This window comes from Temnothorax longispinosus, chromosome 4 (genome assembly GCF_030848805.1).
Source record: "Temnothorax longispinosus isolate EJ_2023e chromosome 4, Tlon_JGU_v1, whole genome shotgun sequence".
In the NCBI taxonomy this organism is placed as follows: Eukaryota; Metazoa; Arthropoda; class Insecta; order Hymenoptera; family Formicidae; genus Temnothorax; species Temnothorax longispinosus.
Window position 1 is genome coordinate 12,054,540 of NC_092361.1, and position 26,969 is coordinate 12,081,508.

At 33.2% G+C, this 26,969-nt stretch overlaps 2 protein-coding genes across 3 annotated transcripts; one reads left to right on the forward strand and one right to left on the reverse strand.

Annotated features, from left to right (window-relative positions):
* The first annotated feature begins 1,424 nt into the window (after positions 1 to 1,424).
* On the forward strand, positions 1,425 to 5,651 carry LOC139812112 (dynein regulatory complex subunit 2). The gene is made up of 6 exons (XM_071776734.1): positions 1,425 to 1,915; positions 3,281 to 3,570; positions 4,027 to 4,149; positions 4,569 to 4,802; positions 5,051 to 5,292; positions 5,577 to 5,651. The coding sequence occupies exons 1-6, from the start codon at positions 1,743 to 1,745 to the stop codon at positions 5,649 to 5,651; spliced, it is 1,137 nt and encodes a 378-aa protein (XP_071632835.1). The 5' UTR covers positions 1,425 to 1,742.
* A 263-nt stretch (positions 5,652 to 5,914) lies between these two features.
* On the reverse strand, positions 5,915 to 25,916 carry Ostdelta (oligosaccharide transferase delta subunit). 2 transcript variants are annotated; one of them, XM_071777103.1, is made up of 12 exons: positions 25,757 to 25,820; positions 17,724 to 17,814; positions 15,852 to 16,060; positions 15,534 to 15,659; positions 15,206 to 15,366; positions 14,864 to 15,003; positions 14,405 to 14,780; positions 13,504 to 13,683; positions 13,159 to 13,390; positions 12,585 to 12,797; positions 12,162 to 12,333; positions 5,915 to 7,420 (listed from the first exon to the last, which is right to left on the reverse strand). In XM_071777103.1, the coding sequence occupies exons 2-12, from the start codon at positions 17,737 to 17,739 to the stop codon at positions 7,272 to 7,274; spliced, it is 1,974 nt and encodes a 657-aa protein (XP_071633204.1). In that variant the 5' UTR covers positions 17,740 to 17,814; positions 25,757 to 25,820; the 3' UTR covers positions 5,915 to 7,271. The 2 variants fall into 2 exon arrangements, with proteins under 2 accessions (XP_071633204.1, XP_071633205.1); XM_071777104.1 differs by lacking the exon at positions 17,724 to 17,814 and having other exon boundaries at positions 25,757 to 25,916.
* Between the last annotated feature and the right edge of the window lie 1,053 nt (positions 25,917 to 26,969).

Here is a 26,969-nt window from a genome sequence, read left to right on the forward strand (position 1 = left end):
CTACAGAAATCTCATTTAGCAATGCATCGAAAAAACAAAGAAATATAAAAATAAATATAAAAAGATAAAAATAAGAGATAAAAAGGGAAACGTGTACGTGAATATATTATGTCTCTTTTTAATTTATGTAAATCGTTACATGTATAATGTGACCTCGCCGTTGACGATCCGGCCACGGTAACAGAAAGAGATGCTAATTTAATTACACCACCATTTAATTATACGTAATTAAATGACTTAATTTTCGCCTCTTCTTTTGGCAATTAGCTATTTTTATAGCATTTTGGAAGGTCATTGACCAATCATCGGTCAAATGCGATAAGTCTATTTCTATTAAAATATTAGTGTATTGTAACAATGTTACAAGTTATAGCCGCAGACTTTTAGAGTATATACTATATATTGACATTAAAAATTTTTTAAACAATCTTTTCTTCGGTTTCTTCTACTCCTATTTTATATATAAATTTTTTTTAATTTCGTTGATTAGAGCCAACTTTATACGCAATCAAAGGTTCATATACGAATTTACGAAAACAAAGCTTCCTCTATGAGGAAGCAATAATTTAACGCGAACACTTTGTTACGGCTCTGTACCCTCTGTACTATCATTATTTACGTTTGATCAACCATGATCTCTTGTTGGACGGAGTATACATACATACATAAATTTTCATATAAAAGAAGAAAATCACGAAAAACGCATGTTTCACAAATAGACAAATTTAGCCTAAAAATTTTTAATTGAGGCATGTGCAATCTTGTCATTACGACGCAGTTTAAAAAATGCATCCAGTGGTAAGTAAGACTGGTATATACGGAAAGAACGGTTTTGCTAAAGTATCTAAAAATTTAGCTAAATACTAAAAATAATTTTGTTACACCATAAAAGCATGATAATAATGCTGTAAAAATATTCTGACATTCTAGCAACCAGCTTGAGCGTTCTACAATAATTATTTTGATAATTCAAAAAAATTATTTTTAGATCTGTATTTAAGTAAATTTTTAGATACTTTAGCAAAATTGTTTTTTCCTTTTGTAACAATTTTTGCATCTTTCGAAAAGTTGTTCCTATGCAGAAGAATAGTGACATTGTGATATGTAATACTTTTTATATGTAAAAACTATTTTTCATTATTATAAAGTTATCTATAAAAGGGTAAATTTTTAATTTTACAAATTATAATTTTATAATTTTATAAATTTGTAATTTTATCAAACTGTAATTTATTTTATATACTTATTTTTATTTATGTTTAATTTGTACATTACTATTTTACTTTATATACTTTACATAATTTATTTTATTAAAATCTATCCGGGAATTTTCTGCATACGCGAACTTTGCGAGAAAGTTATTGTTTCACTTGGAAAAAAAGATTTTGAGACTGTGAGAGAGTATGATATATTCACAAATATTTATCGACCAATCGAGAAATTAATTGAGCGCGAGAATTCTATCACACGATCAGATAGATATTAAATAATTATTGAAGAAATTAACATTTTGTAATTTAACATTTAATATTAATAGTAATTTAAATATTTATTTCATTATAAAAAAGGCCTCTCTTGCGTATATGTAAAGAAATGCTCTTTATCATGTAATATATATTTTTAAAAATATATTAAAGATACCAGCTTCAAATTCGAAAGAAGGGGAGACAGCAGTTAGATGGCAGGAATTACAACAGAGGGCCAAGACCCAAAAGCAGCATGAAGCTGAGGAACACGCTCAGATGTTACGGAAAGAGCGTCTAATGCGCGAGATTGAGCTCAGTACTTTAAATACAATGCGTTACCGGACGTTATGGTGGGAGATGATGATGAGGATCAAAATTCCGCAGATCGCCGAAGACGTGGAGATTGCGTGTCGTAATTTTGACCGCGCTCTCGATATCAAGGACTACAGGTCATCATATGTGTTACATTAAATTGAATTGACTAATCGCGGCAATAAACTAGTTTGTTTAGTGCATTCTCAGAGTTTCACATCGCAACTGAATAAAATTTGAATACTGGTTAAAGAAATATTTTATCCTTGAATGGATTTTCCTTTAGTATCGATTACTTCACTGTGTACATTGCACCTGTAGTATTTTTTGGATTAGATTCCGATAACCCAATAAGCCTTAATTTGACGATGGTTTCTGGTAGTACTTTTAATGCTGAACAAAAAATTATGTAGGTTTTATAGGGCTAACTGCTCTGGTTTTCGAGATATACAGTGTTAAAGTTGGTAAAACTTTAGATTAAGGGCGACCTCACCGATTTCAATGACCTTGGCTGCGGTCCACTTGACGCTACAAATTCTTTGGAGCGTCCTTCTTCTCTTTCTTTCTTCATTGAAAGAAAAGAGAAGAGGAATGCTTCGAAGCATTTGTAGCGTCAAGTTGACCGCAGCCCTTGATATACGAGGTGTGATCAAAAAGTTCGTGAAAAAAATTTTTTCCTGCCGACGTGGCAATACTGTAGGCTTCTATGGTGGTTTGGCATCTAAGGGGAAGCCTTACTGTGCTTTTCTGTGCCAGTATTTGTGAACGCAGTTTTTTGCGCGGTACTTTGAAGGCACACTATGTGTTTAGTTTAACAATAGTGGAGCCCCCCGCAGCGGGGCGGAACCTACTGCCTCCACGCATACACTTTCCACGCGAAACGAGGTGTCACGAGGTGCCATTTTTCAATATCCTAACTATTCTCTGCTATAACAAATTATTTCTATTACAGATATTAAATATTTTTACACAATGCAACTTTTCATACGAATTTAAGCGACGACAGAAGAAAAAACGGGTTTTTAACTTTTCACGCGAACCGAGGTTCACCCCCACCCCCCCCTGCTTGCGAGGGAGGGGAGGTAGCCCCTCCCCCGCCTACGTGTGTACTGTTCATACACACACAATTGAAGTATTATTTAAAAATTCATATTATTTATTTTTAACTTTAACACTGTATATCTTGAAAACCAGAACGGTTAGCCCGATAAGACCTATATAATTTTCTGTTCAGTGTTAAAAGTACTACCAGAAACCATCGTCAAATTAAGGCGCCAGGGTTATCGGAATCTTGCCATTTTTTGAAATGTTATACGCTATACGCTAATTTATTTGTACTATTGTTGTAAGCAAAAATAGTCGAAGAACATAAACCGATTAATAACCGATATGATAAAGTCTTCAAATATAAAAAAAAAGATTTTAATTTTAATATAATTAGTTGACGAGAATTTGGATATTTTTCTACAAGAAAAATATTTTTACTATCCAATCTTTTTCAGAATAAGTTTTTTAATGGACGAGCTAGCTGAGGCCGAAGAGCAGTATCAAAGAAATACAAGATCACATATGGAAATCATAGATCGATTATTGAAATCGTATAGAGAGAGACTGGAGCGCGAGGAAAGAAATTATCGAAGGGCTTTAAATGAGGCGCTTGTTCAGACAGATGCCGGAATTAACAAAATCTATTATCAGCAGAACAAAGTCGAAATTTCGTTACAATCAATTACTCACGGCGTTCAGCGACAGTTGGAAGAGTCATTGAACAATGTCAAAAGCATCACACTAAGTATTAATATTTCATAAATTTTATATTATCAGAATTTTGCTCGCTTCCAATTCTGTATAATAATTGTACGTATATCGTAAATAGCTTGAAATGTGAAACTTATTTAACTTATATTAAAACTCATGTTAACGCGTTAATAACAATAAGTAATGTGTTTAACGGTGATTTATTTAACAAATGTGGTCTTTATAAAAACTATATAGTATTTTAATATTTTCGAATCAAAGTGCATGATAGCCGATGCTTTCAATTCTATACTATAATTGTACATATATCACAAATAACTGAGAATGTAAAACTTAATTTATACTAAATCTTATTTTAATGTGTTAATAATAATAATAATAATAGGTGATTTATTTAACGAAGGTGGAAAAGTATAGCGTTTTAATATACTTAAACGATAAAGTATACGATAGCCGATGCAACTTTATGCAAGTTTTTAATTCAATTAAGGTAAGATTGATGCATTCGTGGAAGACAGTAAGGATATACGAAGAATTTCTGCGGCACAACTTGAAAATCAGTTGCAAGGCTCCTGGGAAAATCTTCGACGAATTCTGTCGGATTACCAAAATAGTAAGAAAATATTTATTATTTTTAATAGTGCGCATTTTACTGCCTTTTTACATTTGCAATGAATTTTGTTTATATTTAGTGCTAAATATTTCTAATTTAAATAAAATTATTAATTATAAAATAAGAAATTATATATAATATATATATATATAATTATATATATATATATATATATATATATATATATATATATATAATATATAATTATAAAATATTTTATAGAAAAACCAATTTAAATACAATATATAATTGCCTGTTAGGTAATTTCATAATTATAATCAAGCAATATTTTATAACATTTTTAAAATGGGATTCAAAAATGCAAATATCGCAACTGCACGTTTATTAAATGCAAATTATTTTTATGCTAAGGTCATATCTATTAGACAAGCTAATATTTGATCAATATGACATTCTAGAAACGAAAAATCACAGAAAATGTTACGAGGCACTCAAAGACAAGGACAAGAAAGACCAACAAATAATAACGCAACAATTGTTACGTACAGCGAGCCTTTTCGAAGAAATACGCAAGTTTCGAGGTAAAATAATGACGTACGATGCCACAGCCAAGAAAGAAATCTCTGAAATTCTGACGGAACATGACTTCTTCCAGAGAGCTTCCTGGACTGTAAAAAATCGCCTCCTTTCAGGTGCGTATATCAGACGCGTTATTTAAACCCTTGATGGGTTTAATCTTCATTGACAATTTTTAAATTTTTAAAAATTTAGTTTATACCTCGTAATTTTTAAATGCGTGAAAACAAATTGTTACACAACAATGATATACTACTGTTACCTCTTATTTTATATTCTATTCACTATTAAATCGTAATATTACTATAATTATTGATAAACAATTTTTAGCAATCCCATATTGAGACATATAAAACGATTTCAGAGCAGACGAAAGACAAGAATCAATTGAAAATATTATCGATCGAATATAACAAGACGATAAAACATTTGGAGCGTCTTGTAGTTAAAGGCAAACAACTACTCACACTTATGCAAATCTGTCGCAAGTACGAAACACAAGATGAGAAAGTAATCCCATTTGCTGGTCATATGGAGTCGGAAAACTCGCAGACTCTCTCGTCGCATCAAATTTTTTCTTTGTCAGACTGGAATGTGTCTTGCCAGGTATACACGCACATCTAATATATAGAGTTGTCTTTTTTAAAAGAACACACCTATAGATTACAGAAAATTTTCAAGATTTGATGAATTTTTGGCGGCGATTTGGCCTTGCGCAAATAACTATTATGCAATTGCAATCGAAGAGGAATAAATTAAAGACTGAGTCGAGTCACTTACGTGAATGTATCAGTTCTTACATGATGCAAAGAAAAATGAAAAAAGTATAAAATATATAAGTTAACTCCCGCCTATGGCAAATAAATTACATCTATTATGTTTTAATATAGGTACAATTACACTGTACAACAAAAAAAGCACAAGAACAAACCTTATTGCAGCATTCGATAGTTTTTGAGGGTTGAAAGTCCTAACATCATACTTAATTTTGATTGCGATTAAACTTCTCTGATACGTCACATATCGTAGTTATGATATATCAAAATACACTAAAATAGCCCATTTTTGCAACTTTAACTGCAAATATCTCAAAATTGTGACGTGATAGAACAATTTGGCAACGGGATCGTTTTCTGCGTTCAAAAAACTATCGAATGCCGCAAGGTTAGTTCTTGTGCTAAAAAAAAGTAATTTTTTGTTGCAGTGTTATTAATAACCTATATCACCATGCTGAATAATCACAATTATTATAGTTTTCATTATATTAGAAATTTTACATAACTGTAAGTGTAACATCATTACTTGGTCTAACTATAAATGCCAGACTCGGTTTTTGTTTTATTCGTTTTTGTCGACATTATACGCGATGTTTTATTGACTGTTTGTATAAAATATAACATTATACAAATAAAGATAGCTTAACTAATGTTAACATCAATTTTTATAGCTCAAGCCTAGATTTACAATGCGGGATTATAATTCCAGTTTATCGACATCTGTAATCAAATTGGCTGCGTTCAGCGGAAAAAGAAGCTTAATTAAAAAACGCTCAGTGATTCTTTAATATGATTGGTTCTTCTGTAGAAAACAATCCTAATAAAGAATCATTAAGCACTCACTGAGAAACTTTTTCCACTAAACGCAGCCATTAGCGCTAATATAAAACAAACTGTGTTCAATTATCGTAGACGTACGAATATTTGGACGGAGCATATTTCCGCGGGGTTGAAGCTTGAGGAAGAAAAAAAATTGAATGTCTATATGGCAACGAATTAAAATTGAATGTCTAATGGAACGGATTGAGATTGGAACGTCCATGGTAACGGATTAAAATTGAATGTCTATGGTAACAGATTGAAATTGAATGTCTATGGAACGGATTGAGATTGAACGTCTATGGTAACAGATATGATCAGGTAAACTGTATCGTGAAATAGAAAGATTTCTATATATCCATACATTGAGGCCTAAAGAACATTAGTGTGAAACCTCTAAAAGCAATGTGGACTCTCCTAAGTGAAATAGGCAAAATAATATGGTGCAATCAAAGCTGTATAATATAAGTAAATATAAAGATAGATAAGAAGTAATTAAGTGATGAGCTAACGTACAAAGATTATATGAGCCCCTCCAAATGGAAAATGTGAAATATCTAAAACTGGATAGTTGATGACAATATGACTAAATACTATATAAAAAAGATGCCTCGGTTAAAATCACGCCACGAGACGTGAAAACATATATGTGTGTGCGTATGCGTTCGTGCATGTGTTACGAGTCTAATCAAGCTTCAGCGAGAAGTCTAAGAAAGTTCTTTGTTCTCCGTCCAGATATTCCTATGTCAATTATTAATTATTAAACAATTCAGGTTGTAGCAAAGATATGCATATAATAAAGTAAACGGAATACATGTTTCGTGATTTATATACATTTGTGACAAAAGAAAATAGTACGACACAATGTTTCTGTCACGTTAACGAGTTGATCAGTCACTTTGAACCTTATTGATGAGTCTTGTATTTATTATGCACTTTGAACTGCAACTGCAACTCGATTCAGAATTTTTGCACGATAGAGTGTATAAATTAACGTAGCGTAGATTTGTGCTTTTGTGCTATCTGAGACAGCATTTTGTTACCAGCGAGGAATGTAACAACACCAAAACCAAGAAGATATCGCAGAGTAACGAACATATTTAGCCTCAACCAGAAAATACCGAACAGCACAAAGATGCCTAAAAAAATAAGATAGTTATTTATACAGCAACATGTCAATGTGGTGGATATAATTAATTTCTGTAGTGAATTTGGGCTACAAATGTGACACAAAAACGTGTTCACATTTGTGAAAAATATCACGACATACTATGCGCCCGATGAAAACAGATAGACTATATAACGTCATCTGTCAAGCAATATCGGGCATAATTGTGTATTTTTTATATCGCATATTTTTAAATTATACAAGCTGTTTCCTAAATAAGTACAAAAAATTAAAGGGGATATTCCGCGGCTTATTTAAAAAAAAAATCCTACAAACATATACCCTAAACTGCTCCATTTTCAAAATACAGAGTGCCAAAGTTGTAAAAAAAATATAAAAATTTCGAAAATCTGGAAAACGTTTAGATATTTTATTCGGTAAATGTTTAGCCTTACAAACCTCCCCTCAATGACCTTTTCCTTCACAGGGTTTTTTCAGATTCCCTCGGTCCTGAGGGAGATTAAGATGTCTTACTCAATGGTAATTTGACACAAACTCTAAGCCCAATATATACAATTTCAATCAATCTCTTTTCCCTTCGACCATCTTTCACTATGCAATAATTCTTTTAAACTCTTAAACGGATTATTAATCCATATGGATCTTTAATCCTTAGCTTCTACCTATTAAAATAGGCATTCCACCTCTTACACGAGGTATATGTGGAATGAAGGCCGGGCCGGAATCGAACCACGGACCTTTGAGTTTCTAATCACTCGCGAAGCTCTAGAGCTACGCATCAGTTTTCCTTCACATATGTATATTATAGAGGTTGTTCTCCTGAAGTAGCGTAATCTTCAGAAGATTTTAGCCATCGCTTGCTCTTTATTAAAAATTTATTAACAAAAAATTATTAACAAAAAAAGTTTGAAAAATATAGCAGTTATTTTAAGTATTAAAAAGCATAAATGCTTTCAAATGCAAAATATCTCAGGAAATTCTTAACAAAAGAGAACTTTATTATAGTGTTTTGAAAACGTCTCGACAAGGGCTACAAAAATATAGGAAATCCAATTTAAAAAATTTAAAGTGACCCTGACTTGACCTTAACAACGCTACCTATAGTCAAACTGATAAAATCTGTAAATATAGATCTTTTTGAACCCTATAACTTTTGTTTAAAACGCTTTTCTATATCTTCCATATTTTTTGAGATATTTGACCACAGTATAACCAGTATGTTCACTCTCTGTCGGCACCTTTCTATTGGTTTCCGATTTTCCGCCATGTTTTTGTGAGGACCATCGGCGTATCAACGGTTAAAACGGGCCCTGGTTTTCAGGATTATAACCCGCATATGGGGCTGTCTGCGCTTGACTTGCCTACTTAAAAAATTTATCTCTTTAAAATTAAAGTTGAAAGGTTACACCATTAAAATGTTTAGCCAAATATTTTTATAGGTTTTTTAGTAAACTTGAAAAGAGCGTAAAGTGTAGACAGATAGCCCCGATCGTCCCTATACATACCGAATTTGAATAAAGTATCTTTAAACTTTTTCCACATTTTCGAACATCTTTTTCACAATTTTGACACCTTGTATTTTGAAAACGAAGCAGTTTAGGGCATATGTTTATAGGACCTTTTCTTCCTAAAATAAACCACGGAATATCCTCTTCAATTTTTTTTACTTACTTAGAAAACACCCTATATTTATAAATAAAAAAAAAAAAAAATATATATATATATATATATATATATATATATACACATATATATATGTCTCATGTATATAAGATATATATGTTACGGGAAATTTGATTAATTCGAGAATTATGTATAATGGCCGGGCAATATGCATAATTCCCGCTTCTTTTGGGACATTTGAATAATAAAAGCAAAAATGTTCAAATTAATCAAATTTCCCAGTCATTATGCATATTTCCCAATGCTAAATGGTCATTTTGATAAATTACCTTATTTGAGTTGATTTTCCCGGCAATCTTAAGCCCCTTGCACAATAGGCGATAGCGATGCGAGGTGCTACATGGGTTTACAACTTTCCGCGTGAAAAGCCCACGCATGTTGAAGGCACACTATGTGTCTAGTTTAATAATAGTGGAGCCCCCCGCATGCGTGGACTTTCCACGCGTGGAAAGTTGTAAACCCATGTGGCATCTCGTTTCGCGTGGAAAGTGTATGCGTGGAGGCAGTAGGTTCCGCCACCCTGCGGGGGGCTCCACTATTATTAAACTAGAACATATAGTGTGCCTTCAAAGTACATGCGTGGGCTTTCCACGCGTGGAAAGTTGTAAACCCATGTAGCACCTCGCTATCGCCTATTGTGCAAGGGGCTTAAGATTGTCGGGAAAATCAACTCAAATAAGGTAATTTATCAAAATGACCATTTAGCATTGGGAAATATGCATAATGACCGGCAAATTTGATTAATTCTTCTCTATTAAGGGGACTAGGGAAGGTTGAAAATGCAGAAATTGGCTCGTGTTTAATTGTTTATAACAAGGCCGCGAATAAACATAAAATTTTTTTATTGTTAAGGATATTAATTATAACATTATAAAATGAGAAAATTCATTAAAAGCCATTCCCAGATCAATAATAACGGCGTCCCAATATAATAAAGAAAACTGTCGAATCGACTGTTTTACCACGATTCCGGTCGAACGGATAAAGATTTTGGCAAATTTCAGGAATATTTCTTCTCCTTAGGCTTCCCTCTATTGATTATACCTAAAAAATTAAAAATAGAAATAAAATTAACAAAATGGCGTCCAGAAAACAAAAAATTTGGGAAAAAATTTTGTTTTCTGGACACCATTTTGTTAATTTTAATTTTATTTTTAATTTTTTAGGTATAATCAATAGAGGGAAGCCTAAGGAGAAGAAATATTCCTGAAATTTGCCAAAACCTTTATCCGTTCGACTGGAATCGTGGTAAAACCGTGGATTCGACAGTTTTCTTTATTATATTGGGACGCCGTTATTATTGATCTGGGAATGACTTTTAATTAATTTTCTCATTTTATAATGTTATAATTAATACCCTTAACAATAAAAAAGTTTTATGTTCATTCGCAGCCTTGTTATAAACAATTAAACACGAGCCAATTTCTGCATTTTTAACCCTCCCTAGTCCCCTTAATCATTTTTCCGAACAAATTGGGAATTATGTATATTGCCCGGCTATTATGGCTCCTGGGTAGTCACCGCAGCCATATTGAATTTCTTGCTATCGAGGCGAGAAATTACCCTATTTTATGTTGCGGTATTTTCCGAAATAAAAAGACATTTCAATAAAAAATCACTATAGATCGTTTCAGCACACTTCTAAAATTGACCGGATACTATCCTTTTCCCTCGACAATAAACAAACAGCCATAAAACGAAGCCTAAACATACGGAAAAACAAGCCGTTTTCGACTATCGAAAGGAGTGGAGAATGTTCCTTTCGCATATGTATTTCTTGCAAATCTTACCATACGGTCAATTTTACGAGTTTCACGAATACGTTAAACATTATAGCACAAGTACAGAGCAAATAATAAAGAAATTTAACGCAACGCAAAATAGGTTGTCAACATGTCACAAGACAGAATTCTCCATTGGAGAGAGTGAGAGGAGAGAGTTCTTATTTCTGCCGCGACGGTACGGCGCCACCGTCAACGCAGAGTTCTCGGCTCAGGGACCAGCGCGATTCTGTAACTCGTTATGCGCGTTATGTGCTCATAACGACAGTTGCGCAGGTATACTATATAAGAAAAAAGCTGCGCAACTGTCGTTATGAGCACTAACGACGCATAACGAGTACAGATCGCACTACAGGAGCCTTAAGGTGATCCTAAAGCCGTGATCCTACCGGTTTTTTTCAGTTTTTTTCTTAACACTAATCTTTTAATTGGCTTTATAGAAATGCAAAATTCTTGTCTAGAATTAAAGTACGTATATCAAAATCTAGGTCATGGTGGTCGAATTTATATCAAAAACGAAAAAAAATTAATATTTTTTGTTATATGTGACGACCACCACATATAAATTCGACCACCATGACCTAGATTTTGATGCGTACTTTAATTCTAGACAAGAATTTTGCATTTCTATAAAGCCAATTAAAAGATTAGTGCTAAGAAAAAAACTGAAAAAAACTGAAAAAAACCGATTAGGATCACGGCTTTAGGATCACCTTAAGCATAATTCCCAATTTATTATATTTCCCGTAACATAATATATTTATGTATTTATATACACACACGTTTCTCGGTAAATGCCATTTGAAATAATTACTAACGATAGGATATAAAAAAATCCTTCATCCATCCATATCTAAAAAGGAGATGGTGTCTAGTGTAATAAATTGCAAAAGAAAATTTTTTTGACTTGTTAAGATCATATTAAGATTATTTACATTTTTTAAAACAAAGCCATGTAAATTTTCTTACATTTCTTAAATCGGTTTCTCTCGAAATTGTGCATATAGAAGAATAAAAATAATATTATGTAAAAATATAATTTACGAACTATACATATATTCCGATACATTTTTACATAAAATATGAAATAGCTCGTAAAATATTCAATTTTCAATAAATAATATTTTTGTGCATAAATTAATAAGATATGTGTATCAGAATGCTAGTTTGATAAAACAAATTTTAATTTTAATCTCATTTTCCTGCTTTTCTAAAAATATACATTTGCGTAAAAACCTGCAGTCTATTCTAATATTAAGTATACTCTATTAGCAAGTTGATATTTACCTCCTAATCCAAGGTGGAATGTAATCGCGCTGAGGGACAAGGGAAAGTTCGAGATATTAACGCCAAGACGAGCCCATAAAATCAACAACAGCAAAACTGGTGCCACACATAATCCTGTGAATAAGTTTGACACGAATGCTGGAGGTCTGCGTTCAGGCTCGCGGAACATGTGCTGAAATTTGAGAAATAACAAGAGTAAATCTTCAGATAACCACTTCAGTGATAGCTGCAATTTTTAAGACAGAAGTCAATGTTCGTCAAAGTATAAAAATTATTGCGCATAAATGCTACTTTTGCGAATATATTATACTAACTTTGACGTAATTCTTTGCCAATGTTTTGGAAGTGACAAAATTATTGGAGACTTTTTGCCACTAACGAGCATTGGCATGTATCATGTACATAAGTTGAGAAAAGAATTACCTTTATTTCCGGTTTGGTTGTATACACATTCGGTTTTTGCTTGTAAGAGACGCTCTTATCGGCACCTTCCATTGAAGTCGGCTCGGGAAATTTCAGAGTTACCGTGGCAATGTTGAATCGGAACGGATTGCTGATCACAGCGTCACCAACGATCAACTCCATGTTATATTCTCCACTCTGATGACCAAAATTTGCAGCTGCTGTTCCAACCGGCTGAAATATTTGCAAGATTTTAACACGTTGGAAGAATGTACTTTCATTATACAGAAATTTAGCTTTTGCATAAAAAGATAGGGGGAGTCCGGGAAACTTGACCATAGAGGAGAGTTGAACCACTTCAAATATCTCGTTCAAATTTTGAACAAAGAGCTCAATCCGAGCACGTGACAATATGACGCTTGGTAGTGCGTTTTGACTGTGATTAAGACAAACGTGTTTTAACGTGCTCGGATTGAGCTCTTTGTTCAAAATTTGAACGAGATATTTGAAGTGGTTCAACTCTCCTCTATGGTCAAGTCTCCCGGACTCCCCCTATATGTATTTAAGAATCAAAATGTATATAGCGTAAAATTACCATGTCGAATTTGTAAACGTGAGCGGCATCAGGCTCGGCGACGAAAAAGATTTCATGGCCTCGCTTCTTATCGGTGGATGTGGAAACGGATATAAGGCGTACAAAGGCTTGATGCACGCGCATCGGTTTCTTATTGGCAGAATCACGCAACAAAAATCGCATGACTAGCTTTTGTTGAGAATCAGCTTCTATTTTATGTTCGAGTTTACCCGAAGAAGATTCCGTGTTTATTCTGGAAAAATAAAGTTATTGCAAGAAATATAATAAATGTAGACTATCTTGTTAAAAAAAGTAAAATTTAGTACATAAAATATCACGAATGAGCATCATGAGATATATAAGTACCTCGTAAGTTTTGGTTGAGTGGTCTGATCGGCATCGCCAGTGCCGATCTCTAAGTAGTCCAATATTGCTTCAGATAAGACCTTCACTGTAATTGTATTCGTGACGGAAGCCGCGGTCACTAATATCTTGTAAAAACCACGATCAGGTTTTACATTCATAAGGTTCACCGTAAATAGAGTTCTGTGTACAAATGCAGTATATTATTTCACATTGAAAAAAATATATGTTTTAATAAAACTTGAAATCCATCAAAACCTTATTTAACTGATTAAGATTGGTTCTAACAAAATCCCTTTATTAGTCATTTTAATTAGTTAAATCTAGAATTTACAAGATTAAATTCTAGGTGTAATAATCAACAGAAATTCTATATATTAATTATAGATTTACAAGTAGTTAACAAGATTTAAGTAGTAGTATTGACAAAAGACTTTGTTAGAACCATAGACATAGTATATCTAGACTGACAATGAGTGTTGAGGAGTCGGGTATAGGTGCACGTAGATTTGTTCTGAGACCGTTCGCTCTCTCATACGCGTACGAACGAGAGAGAACGCCCACGCGAGTGAGAGAACGTACGGTCTCTAAACAGAGTGCCTCTCTTTCTACGTGTACCTATACTCCTAATCTTCAAATAAAGATAAACGCTCGGTGATCGGTCTAGATATACTATGTCTATGAATAGAACTAATATTGATTAGTCACATCAAGTTTTGAGTAACACATATAACAAAATTAGCGAAAGTATTGTGCGTTGAATTTCTTAACCTTAATTACATTAAAAAAAAAAAGGTTAAAGGGATTATTCAACAATTACTGCTGTACCCCAAGGTATAACTGATATCAGCATAATAAAGCTGATCCAGTAAAGTATTGGGGATATTTAATAGACACCACTCACTTGTCCGTTGTAGATGGCTGCAAATTCTCGTTGCTAAGAATAACGACATCGTCCCCTACTCGTGTGGCTGAATTTGCAATGACTGTGGGCACAGTTGGCAATGCTTGACCAAGAATATCGCAAACTTTAACCGTAACTAACGGTTGGTTATTAGATATAATGATTCCTCCATCGGCTAGAGTTATGCAAACAGGCTTTTCGGGACTATCGACCACCAAGGCAGTTAAAGCAGACAACAAATTTGTAACACCTTTTGTCGTTTGCACGGAACGCCGCGAGAGAAGATAATTACCCAATTTGATAGTCTGTTGGAAATTCAACGGCGGCTTTTTCTTCAACGAAATTGATAATTTAAGAATACCATTAACAAGGAAACCTATACAAATTTATTTTAAAATTAATTAAAATATAGAATCAATTAATTTAGAATTATATATGTAATAAGAACTAAATGTATACTTGTTATAGAAAGACCGCCTTCAAACTGCAGATACTGGCCATCCACTTCATCTGCTTGTACCACAGCATCTTCGATGCGATCAAAAGCAAATGCAGCTGGTGTGCCTATGTCTGCAGCAATGTGAAATACGTATCCCAAACTAATAACACAAAATTGAATTAACCCTTATATTGTCCATAATAAAAATAATAGCAATCTATAATTTTAAGATAAGATTCAGTAATAATTATTGTCTTCATATTTCATATCTAGAAGAACGAAAGTTTCATAGGCATCACAATTACCATGTAATTTTTAATTGCTAATATGTATCATTTTATACATAACATACAATAACTCACTTCCATAAACTGTCATCTTTCCTTAAAGCTGCTTGAATTAATTTCACCAACTTGTCGATTCTGGTTGAAGGTATCTCTTGTGACAAAGCTGTTAAACCACTCACTGCATAATATAGATCAGAAATCGTAGAAGTGTCCTTTTGTATAACACTTGTCAATATCTATATAAATAAAATATTGCTTATATATTGTGTTGTGTGTACAAACACTATCTATAATATTTATAGTTTATTTCGGAATAATCACTGTCTCTATTCTTCATACAGCAGAACAAAAGTTATTACAGACATCATATAATTTTGTGATTACTAATGCCAACAAACATCACCTTTGTCACGGTACTTGTAGAAAACTCTTGGCAGCCTCCAATAGCTTTCCATGTGGAGGCAAGATAAAATGCCGTTTCAGGTGTGATGTTTTCTCCATTGGATTTTATCAAGTATTTGCAGATAGTCTAAACAAGTATAAATGCTATTAATATAAAAATTCGAGATATTATCTGTTATAATGAAGAAAATTCTAAATCAGAAAGACTAATCAAAAAATCATGGATTTCAATATAATTCATTTCATCACAATATAATTCGTATATGCCTTTAATCATTAAAAATAATAGTTATGCATGAGATGAAAAAAAGAAAATTACATCTGCTTTTGATATAGCTTCTCCGAGGAGTTTGTATCCACTGACAGCGTAGTATACTGATGGTACATCGTCTAATTGAAATCCTGATTTGAGGATGCTTTTCAAACGCACTCTATCAGCCGTAGACAAATAAGAATTTGTTGATTGTGTGACTTCTGAGAACGCAGAATGTGAACATAATGCCACTAATACCAATGGTAGTGCAGCAGCTAAAAAAATAGATATTGTTATGTGCTTCATAGAAACAAAAGTTATTAATGTTTAACACATTCACCGTCAAGCATACAGGGTGATTTAAAACAACACCTTGTCCCGCAAATGTCAGATTTCTGACTCAATTCTGAGACGATTATTCCTGTAGCAAAACTTTCGCCGAAGCTTAGTTTTCGAGTTATAAAAGGAAATAGTTACCTTATTATCGCATTCGAGTACAGAAGGTAGGCAGGGGTGGCGCGACAGCTGATAGCAACAGGTGCCTCATTCCTCGCCTCCGCGAGCCGATCATCTTCGCATCGACGCACGTGACAAAAAATTATCGATATACCATGCCATTATCTCTACAAGTGAATTGCACGTTAACGGATTACATCCAGCGGACGGTGAATTGCGGTGAATCGCGCCCGCGACGGTAAGTCGCACCACCCCTGTCTACCTCCTGTACCCGTATCAGCCCGTAATAAGGTAACTATTTCCTTTATAACTCGAAAACTAAGCTTCGGCGAAAATTTTGCTACAAAAGAAAATCGTCTCAAAATAAAGTCAGAAATCCGACATTTGCGGAACAATAGGGCATACAGAGTATGTGTCCCATTTTAAATGTTCCAGGCAAATATCTCGAAAAATATGGAAGATACGGAAAAACGTTTCAGATAAAAGTTGCACTGTTTCAAGGGGGACATAAGATGATAGCAATGATTTGACCTTGGATGGTCGTTTGAAGGTCAAGTAAATGTCACCTTCAATTTCTTAAGTAGAACCCCTCAAATTATAGTATATCGTTTGAAAGAGCATAAAAAGGGAAAATTTTTGGCGCAAACCAGAGGTTAACCCGGGAGTTATTTAAAGTAAAAGTTCAAAAAAACCAATTTTTTACCCTATATAACTCCCGAACAGATCAACGTATCGACTAGAGTCCTAGATAAGCTGAGTTTCGATATTCACTTAATTCACTGCCAGTATTGAAAATCTATAGTATACGTGACGTAAACCATTGCGATATCGTACAATATATCGAAAAGTCGCCATCTTGTTTCTCCACATCTGACAACTTCACGTTGGAGAGAAAAGAAAAAAGAGAAAAGATGAACTGTGCAAGAAGTTCAGATAGGCCTAGTAGAATTTGAGTAGAAGACGTCGAAACATGTCAGAGCAAGATGACATATAAAGTCACATCTTTTATACATATTTTGAGCGTTTTTGGCCATATATTGAAATTATAGCGGAGCTTAATTGTCTCTATTTCTAAGGTGTTTCAAGAAACAGACAGTCTATCTGCACATTTATAATTTATAAACTAATCTTATTGATTTTACCATAATAGGAAACACTAGAAAACAATATGGTACTGACGTGATTTAGTTAGCCAATCAGACCATTTCCTTCAATGTCGCCTCTCTCTAGGACTCTGGAATCGACCTCTGGTTTGCGCCAAAATTTTCTATTTTGATGCCCTTTTAAACGATATACTATAATGAGATTTCATTTAAGAAATTGAAGGTGACGTTCACGTAATCTTCAAACAACCATCCAAGGTCAAATCATTGCCATCATCTTATGTCCCCTTTGAAACAGTACAACTTTTGTCCGAAACGTTTTTCCGTATCTTCCATATTTTTCGAGATATTTGCCTGCGTTTCGATTAAAATAACTCACCCTGTATATGGGGCATTCCATGCCAAATCGATCTGGGTTTGACCCTCGACCTTCCGGATTTGGTCCACGATTTTTTGTTATTGTTCCAACTCTAAAATGCACAGATTTTCTTATAAATTTCTTTAGATTTATTTATAATTTTTTAAGCCAACATATCATTGGCCACAATTTAAAAATCTGAAAAAATTCTCAATTTTTAAGCCTTGACCCAGAGTGGGCCGGCGTTTGTTTCTATTTTTTCCAAGTTTTTTTCAAACTCTTTTTGAAAAAAACATTGAAAAAATTAGGAGCACAAGTCAGTCCACTGTAGGCTGTTGCTTGAATATTTTTATAAATAACACAAGATTTTTGAGAAGTTTTTCAAATTTTTTTGAAGCGATTTTCTAAAAAAAAAAAATCGCGTCGGAAAAATCTGAAAAATTCTGTTTCTTTTTTCGAAAAAAAGTTTGAAAAAAGCTCGAAAAAAATAAAAGCGAACGCCGGCCCACTCTGAGTCAAGGCTTAAAAATTTTGATATCTAATACAGGATTTTTGATAACTTTTTCAAATTTTTATATTGTGACCAACGATATGTTGGTTTCAAAAATTATAAATAATTCAAATTTACTTAAAAAAATCTAAAAAAAACCTTAGTCCATTTTAGAGTTGAAACAACATAAAAAATCGCGGACCAAATCTAAGAGATCGAGGGTCAGAGCCAGATGGAATGTTCCATATGTATACAATAGGCGTCAATAATGCCTTCCACCTGAAGTTAGCTGCGTTCTATAGTGCATATTAGAGACCCTCTAACAGAGTCTGGCCATAAGCGATTTTTGTCAAAATCGTGTGAGAGAGAGGGATATACATTCGCCATCTTTCTCTTTTACCTAACCTCTTTTGACGGGTTCACGCACGCTCATCATAGTCCACGGACAGTCCACGCGTAAGAGCGTTAGCAAGTAAAATACGTAAAAAATTATAAAAATGGGTGGATGTGTAGCACCGTTTTGCAACAACTCGACAGCAAAAGGTTATATCATGAAGATATTTCCTAGAGATCCCGTACGCCGGGCTTTATGGGCACAGAATGTTCCGCGTAAAAATTGAGTACCAACAAACAATTCTTTTCTTTGTGAGGTTAGTATTAATGTATTAGATTATTATAATAAAATAAAAATTATAATGTTAATTAAAATTAATGTAAAATATAAACTCTAAAATTTCTATGCTTTCCTTAAAATTATGACTGAATTGTATATTTAAACTATTGTTATAGGTTCACTTTGCCCCAGAAATGTGGGAAGCTAATCGCAAACATAAATTAAAACGTGATGCGATACCGACAATTTTTTTTTTTTTTTTTTTAAGCAAGTATTGACGAAAGACGTAGAAAATGATGGCAGTGAGAATAACATTAATGAGAATAACATTAATGAAATAACCAGTATTATACCAAGCAACGAATGTACAAATGAAGAAGCAACTAATGACGATAAGAATACAGAAGTTAATACTGAAACAGTAAGTCTATTATAAGAAAGTGTTATAACTGTAAGGAAAGTGTTATAACAATTTATTGTGTACAATCTTTCTAGATTATTATAAATGACACCTCGGAGCCTATAACATTATCAGCAAATATATCATCTATAACTGAATCTAATGAAACCCTAAAAGAAGAAAATGACAAGTATAAAAAAGTGGTGAAGAAACAGCAGCTACAACTTATCATTATGAAGAAGAAACTGAAAGCTCTGCGATTTATAAATAGCACACTAAAAAGTAAGATTAATAATGATAAATATAAGAAAGCTGTAAGTGCAATGTTTAATGAAGACCAAATAAAAGCGATGTTAAAGAAAAATCGCACTCGAAATTGGTCGAACGAGACAATTCAACGTGCTTTGAAAATAAAATTTGCTTGCGGAACTGCTGGTTACGAGGAAGTACTTCGAAACATACCACTTCTTAGTTTAAGAACATTACGGCGAAAATTGGTAGATGTTCAATTTGAACCTGGAATATCAAATCAAATGTTTGAATTCCTAAAATATAGAAAATCCTTTTTTAAAGAGAAAAGAGATCTCGAATGTGGATTAATATTTGATGAAATGGGAATAACACCAAGGAAATGTTATAATCCTGCAACAGGATCATTGGTAGGAGATATAACATTTCCTGGTGAGAAAGGTATAGCTACACATGCTCTCGTTTTCTTGCTAGTTGGAATTTGTGGTCGATGGAAGCATGTAGTGGCGCATTATTTTACAGGAAATAGTTTCAACAGTAATACTTTGAAAGAAATTATTTTTCAGATTATTAATAAGACAGAGGAACTTGGTTTCCATGTCAATTTTATTACATCGGACATGGGTTCCGGGAATACCGGCTTATGGAAATTGTTGGGTATTAGTGCTAATAGATTTAGTAAAATAAAAAACTACATCATCCATCCATTTGATTCCACAATTTATATATTATTGCCGATCCACCTCACATATAAAAAAATTTAAAACAAGCGTTACTGAATAATGGAATACTAACCATTTCTGACGATATAGTCTGTAAATATAATTTACCTTCAAATAAGATAGAGTTAGAGCATTTTAAAGAGCTAATAAATATTCAAGAAAATTCTGGACTGCTGTTAACACCCAAATTTAACATGGACGATCTAAAATGCAACAATTATATGAAAATAAAAGTGACTAAAGCCAAAAAGATGTTTGATTATGACGTAGGTTGTACATTTGAATTAGTAGCAGATGAAAATAACAAACCGGAGTTTATCATCACTGCGTGGTTTGTAAAACTTGTTTGTAAGTGGTTTTCTTTTATGACGTCGAGATATCATAAAATAGCACTGGGCAAAAAAGATATTGACATATATAAAGAAAATGTTGATTTCTTACGCGAAGTTATTAATATTTTCACTGATTTGAAAATAAGTAATGGTGGGTTTAAACCCGTGCAAAGGGGTATAATGATAAGTACAAAATCCGTCATTGACTTAACTGAATATTTAATTACTACAAGAAACTTTCAGTATGTTTTAACTTCAAGATTTACACAAGATTGTGTTAAAAATCTTTTTTCTTTAATTAGAGTAAAAAATGTTATAACTCATTCGCTCTTCAATTCACACATAATTTAAAATTAATTGCTATCGCAATGTATATATAAAAGACATAAAAAGTTCTAATTATGATAATGACGACCGGCAGTATCTATCAGGATTTCTTGATTATTTATCAAAAGAAAAAGAGAAAAAAAATGACATTGATATATGTAAAGTACAAGAAACTATTGAAATTCTTCCCTTCAATAATAATGTCGTACCACAAATGTCACATCTAGAATTAAATTCTTTGTACAACATAGCTGGTTACATTATAAAATCTATTACCAAAATATGTACAACATGCAATAAATGTATACAATCAGTAAGATCGCCAATTCCATTGCGTTTTTCGTTTACAAAGTTTGTTCAACTAAAATGTTATAGAACACATTCTCTGTTTTGTTAATATTGAAACATTTAAAGTATTTGTAAAATTTGAACAAATGTTTTGTTACTATTCTAAGTTTTTTAATAACGTTCAAAACATTAATTGGACATTATTTCTAAGTGAACAATTTGCAAAAGTCAATGCTGATCATATCTTAAATTGTCATAATTATATTTAAAAATCATAAAAAGATTTGCAGTTCAGACTAAAAATTTATAATAAAAAAACTACTGTACGCAATCGATATGATAGCAAATCAATGGCAATGCATGCTTTAACTTCGTAATATTTGATTTTCAAAATATTTGATTTTTGCAATATTTGATTTCCGTTATATTCTAATGTGATATAATACCAAAGAATTACGATATAATATTTTACCATAACCAAAGAATGTGTTATATCAAAGGTATACTTAATATAAGAAATGTTTTGCGTATTTATTTTCTTTTTCATTTTACTATTCTTTATGTACAACCGAGCAAACATTAAATACAAGGAATTTTTTAGTTATTATATTATTGGATAATATAATTTATGTATTATTTACTTTAATGTTATAAATAAAAAGAATATAATATTTAGTTCTTCTACAACGTTTATTTCTCATTTATATTGCTGAAATATAATGTTTATCTTAATGGTAAGGTTAGAGTGATTCAAATATGAGCGGGAGTTGACAAAAACTGACGGACCAATCAAAACTGGCTGTCCTAATGGCCAGACTCTGTTAGAGGGTCTCTAGTGCATATAAGTGCTGATCTACAACCTTGCTTTAAAGGGTATTTAAGCTCTAAGCCGTAAGAAATTGACCAATCACAGTCTAGTATTTTCCTCATATTCCGCTGTGATTGGTCAATTTCTTACGGCTTAGAGTTTAAATACTCTTTAAAGCAAGGTTGTAGACCAGCACTAACGTGCACTATAGAAATCCCAGAACGCAGCTAACTTCAGGTGGAAGACATTATTGACGCCGATTGTACCATTCTGTACGTTACATTACATCAAGTTTAGTTTTACGGATATATAAATCAACCCCAACCTATCGATCAAGCCTATACTTAGAACTTGATCCGTTCACTCGTTATTGAGACCTCAAAATCTCGGGTACTCGCAACTCGTGCGTTTCTCTTAAACGTTTTCATAAAATGTTTAATTGTAATAACTTTAACTTTTTCGTAAATACTTTTCTCTCTTTCCTATACACACATATACATAATGTCTAATTCAAATATCTTAACTACCTTTGCTTTCTGAATAGAAAAAAATAGAAGCTTCAAAGTTTTATAATTTTGAGGGAAACGTAATATACATAGTGGCAATACTTTGACTGTGTGTAGAAACATAAAGAAGATATCAAAGGCAACTTGACTCCTTTAAACAGCACTTTATTTTTCTTACTCTAAAGGAATTATATTGTATTATAAATCAATTTTCGTATGCGACCTACTTCCGATTTTTATCTACTTTTGCAGGCACATAGTACGTACTAAAAGAAGTCGAATAGCACCAATGACAACTTGCGGAAGACTAGTTTCTTAAAAATTCAAATTTTTATTATTTCGCTACATTTCGGATTTTTCGACTGCACATGTGCAAGATTGACCCTCTCTTTACGACAGTTGAATACCCATGTAAAATTGTACAATGATAGACCTTGTTTGACCCTGTAAATAGGGATAGGGAGACCTATGTGAACCTGGCACCCAATTTTCAAAAAATTAATTTTTTTACGGAAAACGATAGCATTTCGTTTGTAGTTGTTTGTAGTAACAAAAATTTCGTTTGTAGTTCAATACATTAAAAATTATAAAAATTTAAAGAATTACTCGCACCCTCACTTTAAGATATCGCAAATCCGTTTTCTTTTCGTTTGTAGTTGCACCGTTCAAAAGTTATTATATATTTTTGCAATAAACAAAAAGTGTAACTTTGCCAATTTTGGAGATATTTTAAAACTGATTGCGCGACTCGATGTAGAATCGTTTGTAGTTGTTTGTAATGGTTTTCGTTTCGTTTCGTTTAAAATACACTTTTTGTTTATTGCAAAAATATAATAACTTTTGAAAAGTGCAACTACAAACAAAAAGAAAAGCATTTCTGAAAAAGATAGCGTAAGCGGATTTAAGATATCTCGACAAATGACAAAGTTAGGTTTTATTTATTTTTTAAAATTGTTGTAACTTTTAAACGGTTCAACTACAAACGAAACGAAAAGCACTACAAACAACTACAAACGATTCTGAAGAAGATGGCGCAAGCGGATTTGAGATATCTCAAAGTGGAGTGCGAGTAATTTTTAAAATTTTTATAATTTTTAATGTATTGAACTACTAATGAAATTTTTGTTATTACAAACAACTACAAAAGAAATGCTAACGTTTGCCGTAAAAAAATTAATTTTTCGAAAGTCGGGTGCCAGGTTCACATAGGTAATGGGGAGGACCTTGCTTCGGGTGGAAAGTTGAAAACCCGAATCATAAAATAATAAACCTCGTTTCGTCCTATACGCAAAGGTGGAGTGGGGTGAATCTCGCTTCGCGTGGAAAGTTGAAAACTCGAATGCTGTCCAGAGGACCACATACGCAGACCAAAAATCCGAAATCTAGCAAAATAAAAATTTGAATATTTAAGGAACTAATCGTTTTCATATAAGTTGTCACTGCTATTCGACTTCTTTTAGTACGTAAGTAGTATCTGCAAAAGTAGATCAAAATCGAAGGTGGGTTGCATACGGAAGTCTAGCTTTTTAAATCCTTCAGTTATTCTAATATTAAGGTATCAAAATTAATCTCAAAATATTAATATATATAGTTTGAGATATTTTACTTTATTCTAGTATATTTTAACATAAAAGATAAAATATCTGGAAAAATATTAATATTTTAATTACCTTAATACTTTTATACACAGGATATGAATCAATTAAATACAATTGTATACAGGGTGTTAAAAAATTAGACCGACAAATTTTGCAGGAAGACTTAAAAATAAACGTTTTTTAATATTATTTTTCTCTCCGACATTTAGTTTTAAAATACATGATTTTATACTATAATACTACAGTTTGTGAGCTAAACAATAAATGTAAGTGGAAAAATCAAATTGTATTTTAATCTTGAACAAAAGACGTAACAAATACATAAAAGTAATCACTTTTTACAGTAAATGCTCAAAAATTCCTCCATTAATTTTAATACAAAGATGACATCGTCGAAGCAATAATTATCTCATACACTCAAAGATTGCAGGGATGTTTTGAATCTGATCTACTGAGGCAGTCATTCGGGCTAACAATAACTGCTTCTGTTTCAATGTGCAATGGGAGAATATTTCATATGAATACCGGCCTTGATCTTGGTAGCAGAGTGCATAAGCCATCCATAATAGATGAGTAACCGTTAATGTATGACCAATTTTTTTCTAGCTTAAGTTACATCAAAAACATGTTCCATCAGTTTCATTCCTTTAGTTGTACTCACGTAATACACAATGCATGCGTGCAATTATAAATCTTATTCCAAATACCTTTCAAAGTTTGAACGATACTTGATCATAATCCGGTAAGATTGTGACAGGGCCAGTTCCACAAACGTCGGTTAACTTTTAACCTTAGGTTAACTCATTTTTGTCTCCTTCTAATGCCCATTTTCACGAACGTCGTTTAATTTCAATCTTAGTTTAACTCACTCTTCGTCTGTTTCTAAGGGAGATTGTTAGAAAGAGACAAAGAGCGAATTGAATTAAGGTTCAAGTTAAATGACGTTGGTGAAAACGGGCATAAGGCCGGTATTCATAGTCGGTTCTTATTTTAAGACCGGCTTAAGTAATGTCTTAAGATGCTAATACGGCTTTGTGATTATTAATGACATCTTCAGATTGTACTTAAGACGGTCTTAAATATAAGAACCGACTATGAATACCGGCCTAAGGGGGACGTTAGAAAAAGACAAAGAGTGAGTTAACCTAATGCCCTGTCTAGACCAGAGGATGATCCTACTTGTGGCTCATCTTAGGATGCATTCCGTTTTACGCATGATGCATCATTTATCCATGTTTAACATTCGGTGAACAACAAGGATAAATGATGCATTATGCATTATACATCGTGCGTGAAACGAAATGTACTCCTAGTGAGTAGTGTACACTACTCACTGATAAGCCACAAATAGGATCATCCTCTGGTTTAGACAGGGCACGATATTCACTGTCAGTACTGAAAATCTATAGCGTACATTACGTAAACCATAGATTTTCAGTACTTGCAGTGAATATCAGAACGCAGTCCAAGTTAGGATGATGATGCTGAGTAAGATAATCAATTTATCGCCGCAATCGTTCTGAGTATATAATTTTACTCGCCGTTGAATTTGTAAGTAACATAACGCCGAAATCATGTAAAAAAACGTTTCGAACACGTGGTGCGAAGAATCGACCACGTTATGTTCAAGTAGGAAAATCCATACTTCTCTATGCAGCGCAATCTCAACCGTCGTTAAAGGACAAACGACGTTAAAAATTACATTTTTGCGTGGTACTTACAGAGAATCATGTCGAGCTACCAGTTGCCAAGCAATCCGGCCGCCACGTCGAATGTCGAATCTCCAAACAAAATGGCCTTCTCTGGCCTGTCTTCATTGCGCGTGTCAGGAAAATGCAGTGAACTATATACACCATAGAGAAGCCAAAAGCGGGGAGCACACACTTCTGCACAACGCATAATGCGTAAGCATAAGAAAATTGATTGGTCTATTTCCTTATGCACATGTATATGGACCAATCAATTTTCTTACGTGCAATGGCTAGGGCCTATGACTACTTAAGGGTCGACAGGAGTAACACTACCGACCTCTGTCGGGTTGCTTAGCTGCGAGTCCGTATTTTATTTATTATAAATTTGTTAAGAGCCAAAATGGAAAATCCGGCTCTGTACCAGCTTGCGGCTGATCTTACTGATTAAAACGAGCATAAGTGAAATGAGATTCGTTAATTAATTTGACTAAAATTTGGGACAAGCCGTTCCTAAGCAGCTTTGCAGCTCTAAGCAAGCCTGCAAAGCTGCTTAGGAACGGCTTGTCCCAAATTTTAGCCAAATTAATTAACGAATCTCATTTCACTTATGCTCGTTTTAATGAGTAAGATCAGCCGCAAGCTGGTACAGAGCCGGATTTTCCATTTTAGCTCTTAAAAAATTATAATAAATAAAATACGGACTCGCAGCTAAGCAACCCGACAGAGGTCGGTAGTGTTACTCCTGTCGACCCTTAAGGTGATCCTAAAGCCGTGATTCTAGCCGGTTTTTTTCGGTTTTTTTCTTAGCACTAATCTTTTAATTGGCTTTATAGAAATGCAAAATTCTTGTCTAGAATTAAAGTACGCATCAAAATCTAGGTCATGGTGGTCGAATTATATGTGGTGGTCGTCACGTATAACAAAAAATATTAATTTTTTTTCGTTTTTGATATAAATTCGACCACCATGACCTAGATTTTGATGCGTACTTTAATTCTAGACAAGAATTTTGCATTTCTATAAAGCCAATTAAAAGATTAGTGCTAAGAAAAAAAAAAACTGAAAAAAAACCGGCTAGGATCACGGCTTAGGATCACCTTAAGACCAAGACAGTCTTGAACGTCTTGAATACGGGCCTGTGATTCAGCTGGTTGCGCAATGCGCGACGCGCAATGTATGATACGTGCATATAGCAGCATATAGGTATGTACATAATATAGGTGTTAGAGTGTGTGTGCGAAAT

Excerpts from the sequence above, each read along its gene's own strand:
- LOC139812112 (XM_071776734.1), top strand. The coding sequence starts at position 1,743 with ATGTTACGGAAAGAGCGTCTAATGCGCGAGATTGAGCTCAGTACTTTA. Across the intron at positions 1,916-3,280 it reads CTCGATATCAAGGACTACAG|AATAAGTTTTTTAATGGACG; the intron begins GTCATCATATGT and ends AATCTTTTTCAG. Across the intron at positions 3,571-4,026 it reads TGTCAAAAGCATCACACTAA|GTAAGATTGATGCATTCGTG; the intron begins GTATTAATATTT and ends AATTCAATTAAG.
- Ostdelta (XM_071777103.1), bottom strand. Across the intron at positions 12,798-13,158 it reads ACGTTTACAAATTCGACATG|CCGGTTGGAACAGCAGCTGC; the intron begins GTAATTTTACGC and ends CAAATATTTCAG. Across the intron at positions 12,334-12,584 it reads CAACCAAACCGGAAATAAAG|CACATGTTCCGCGAGCCTGA; the intron begins GTAATTCTTTTC and ends CTCAAATTTCAG.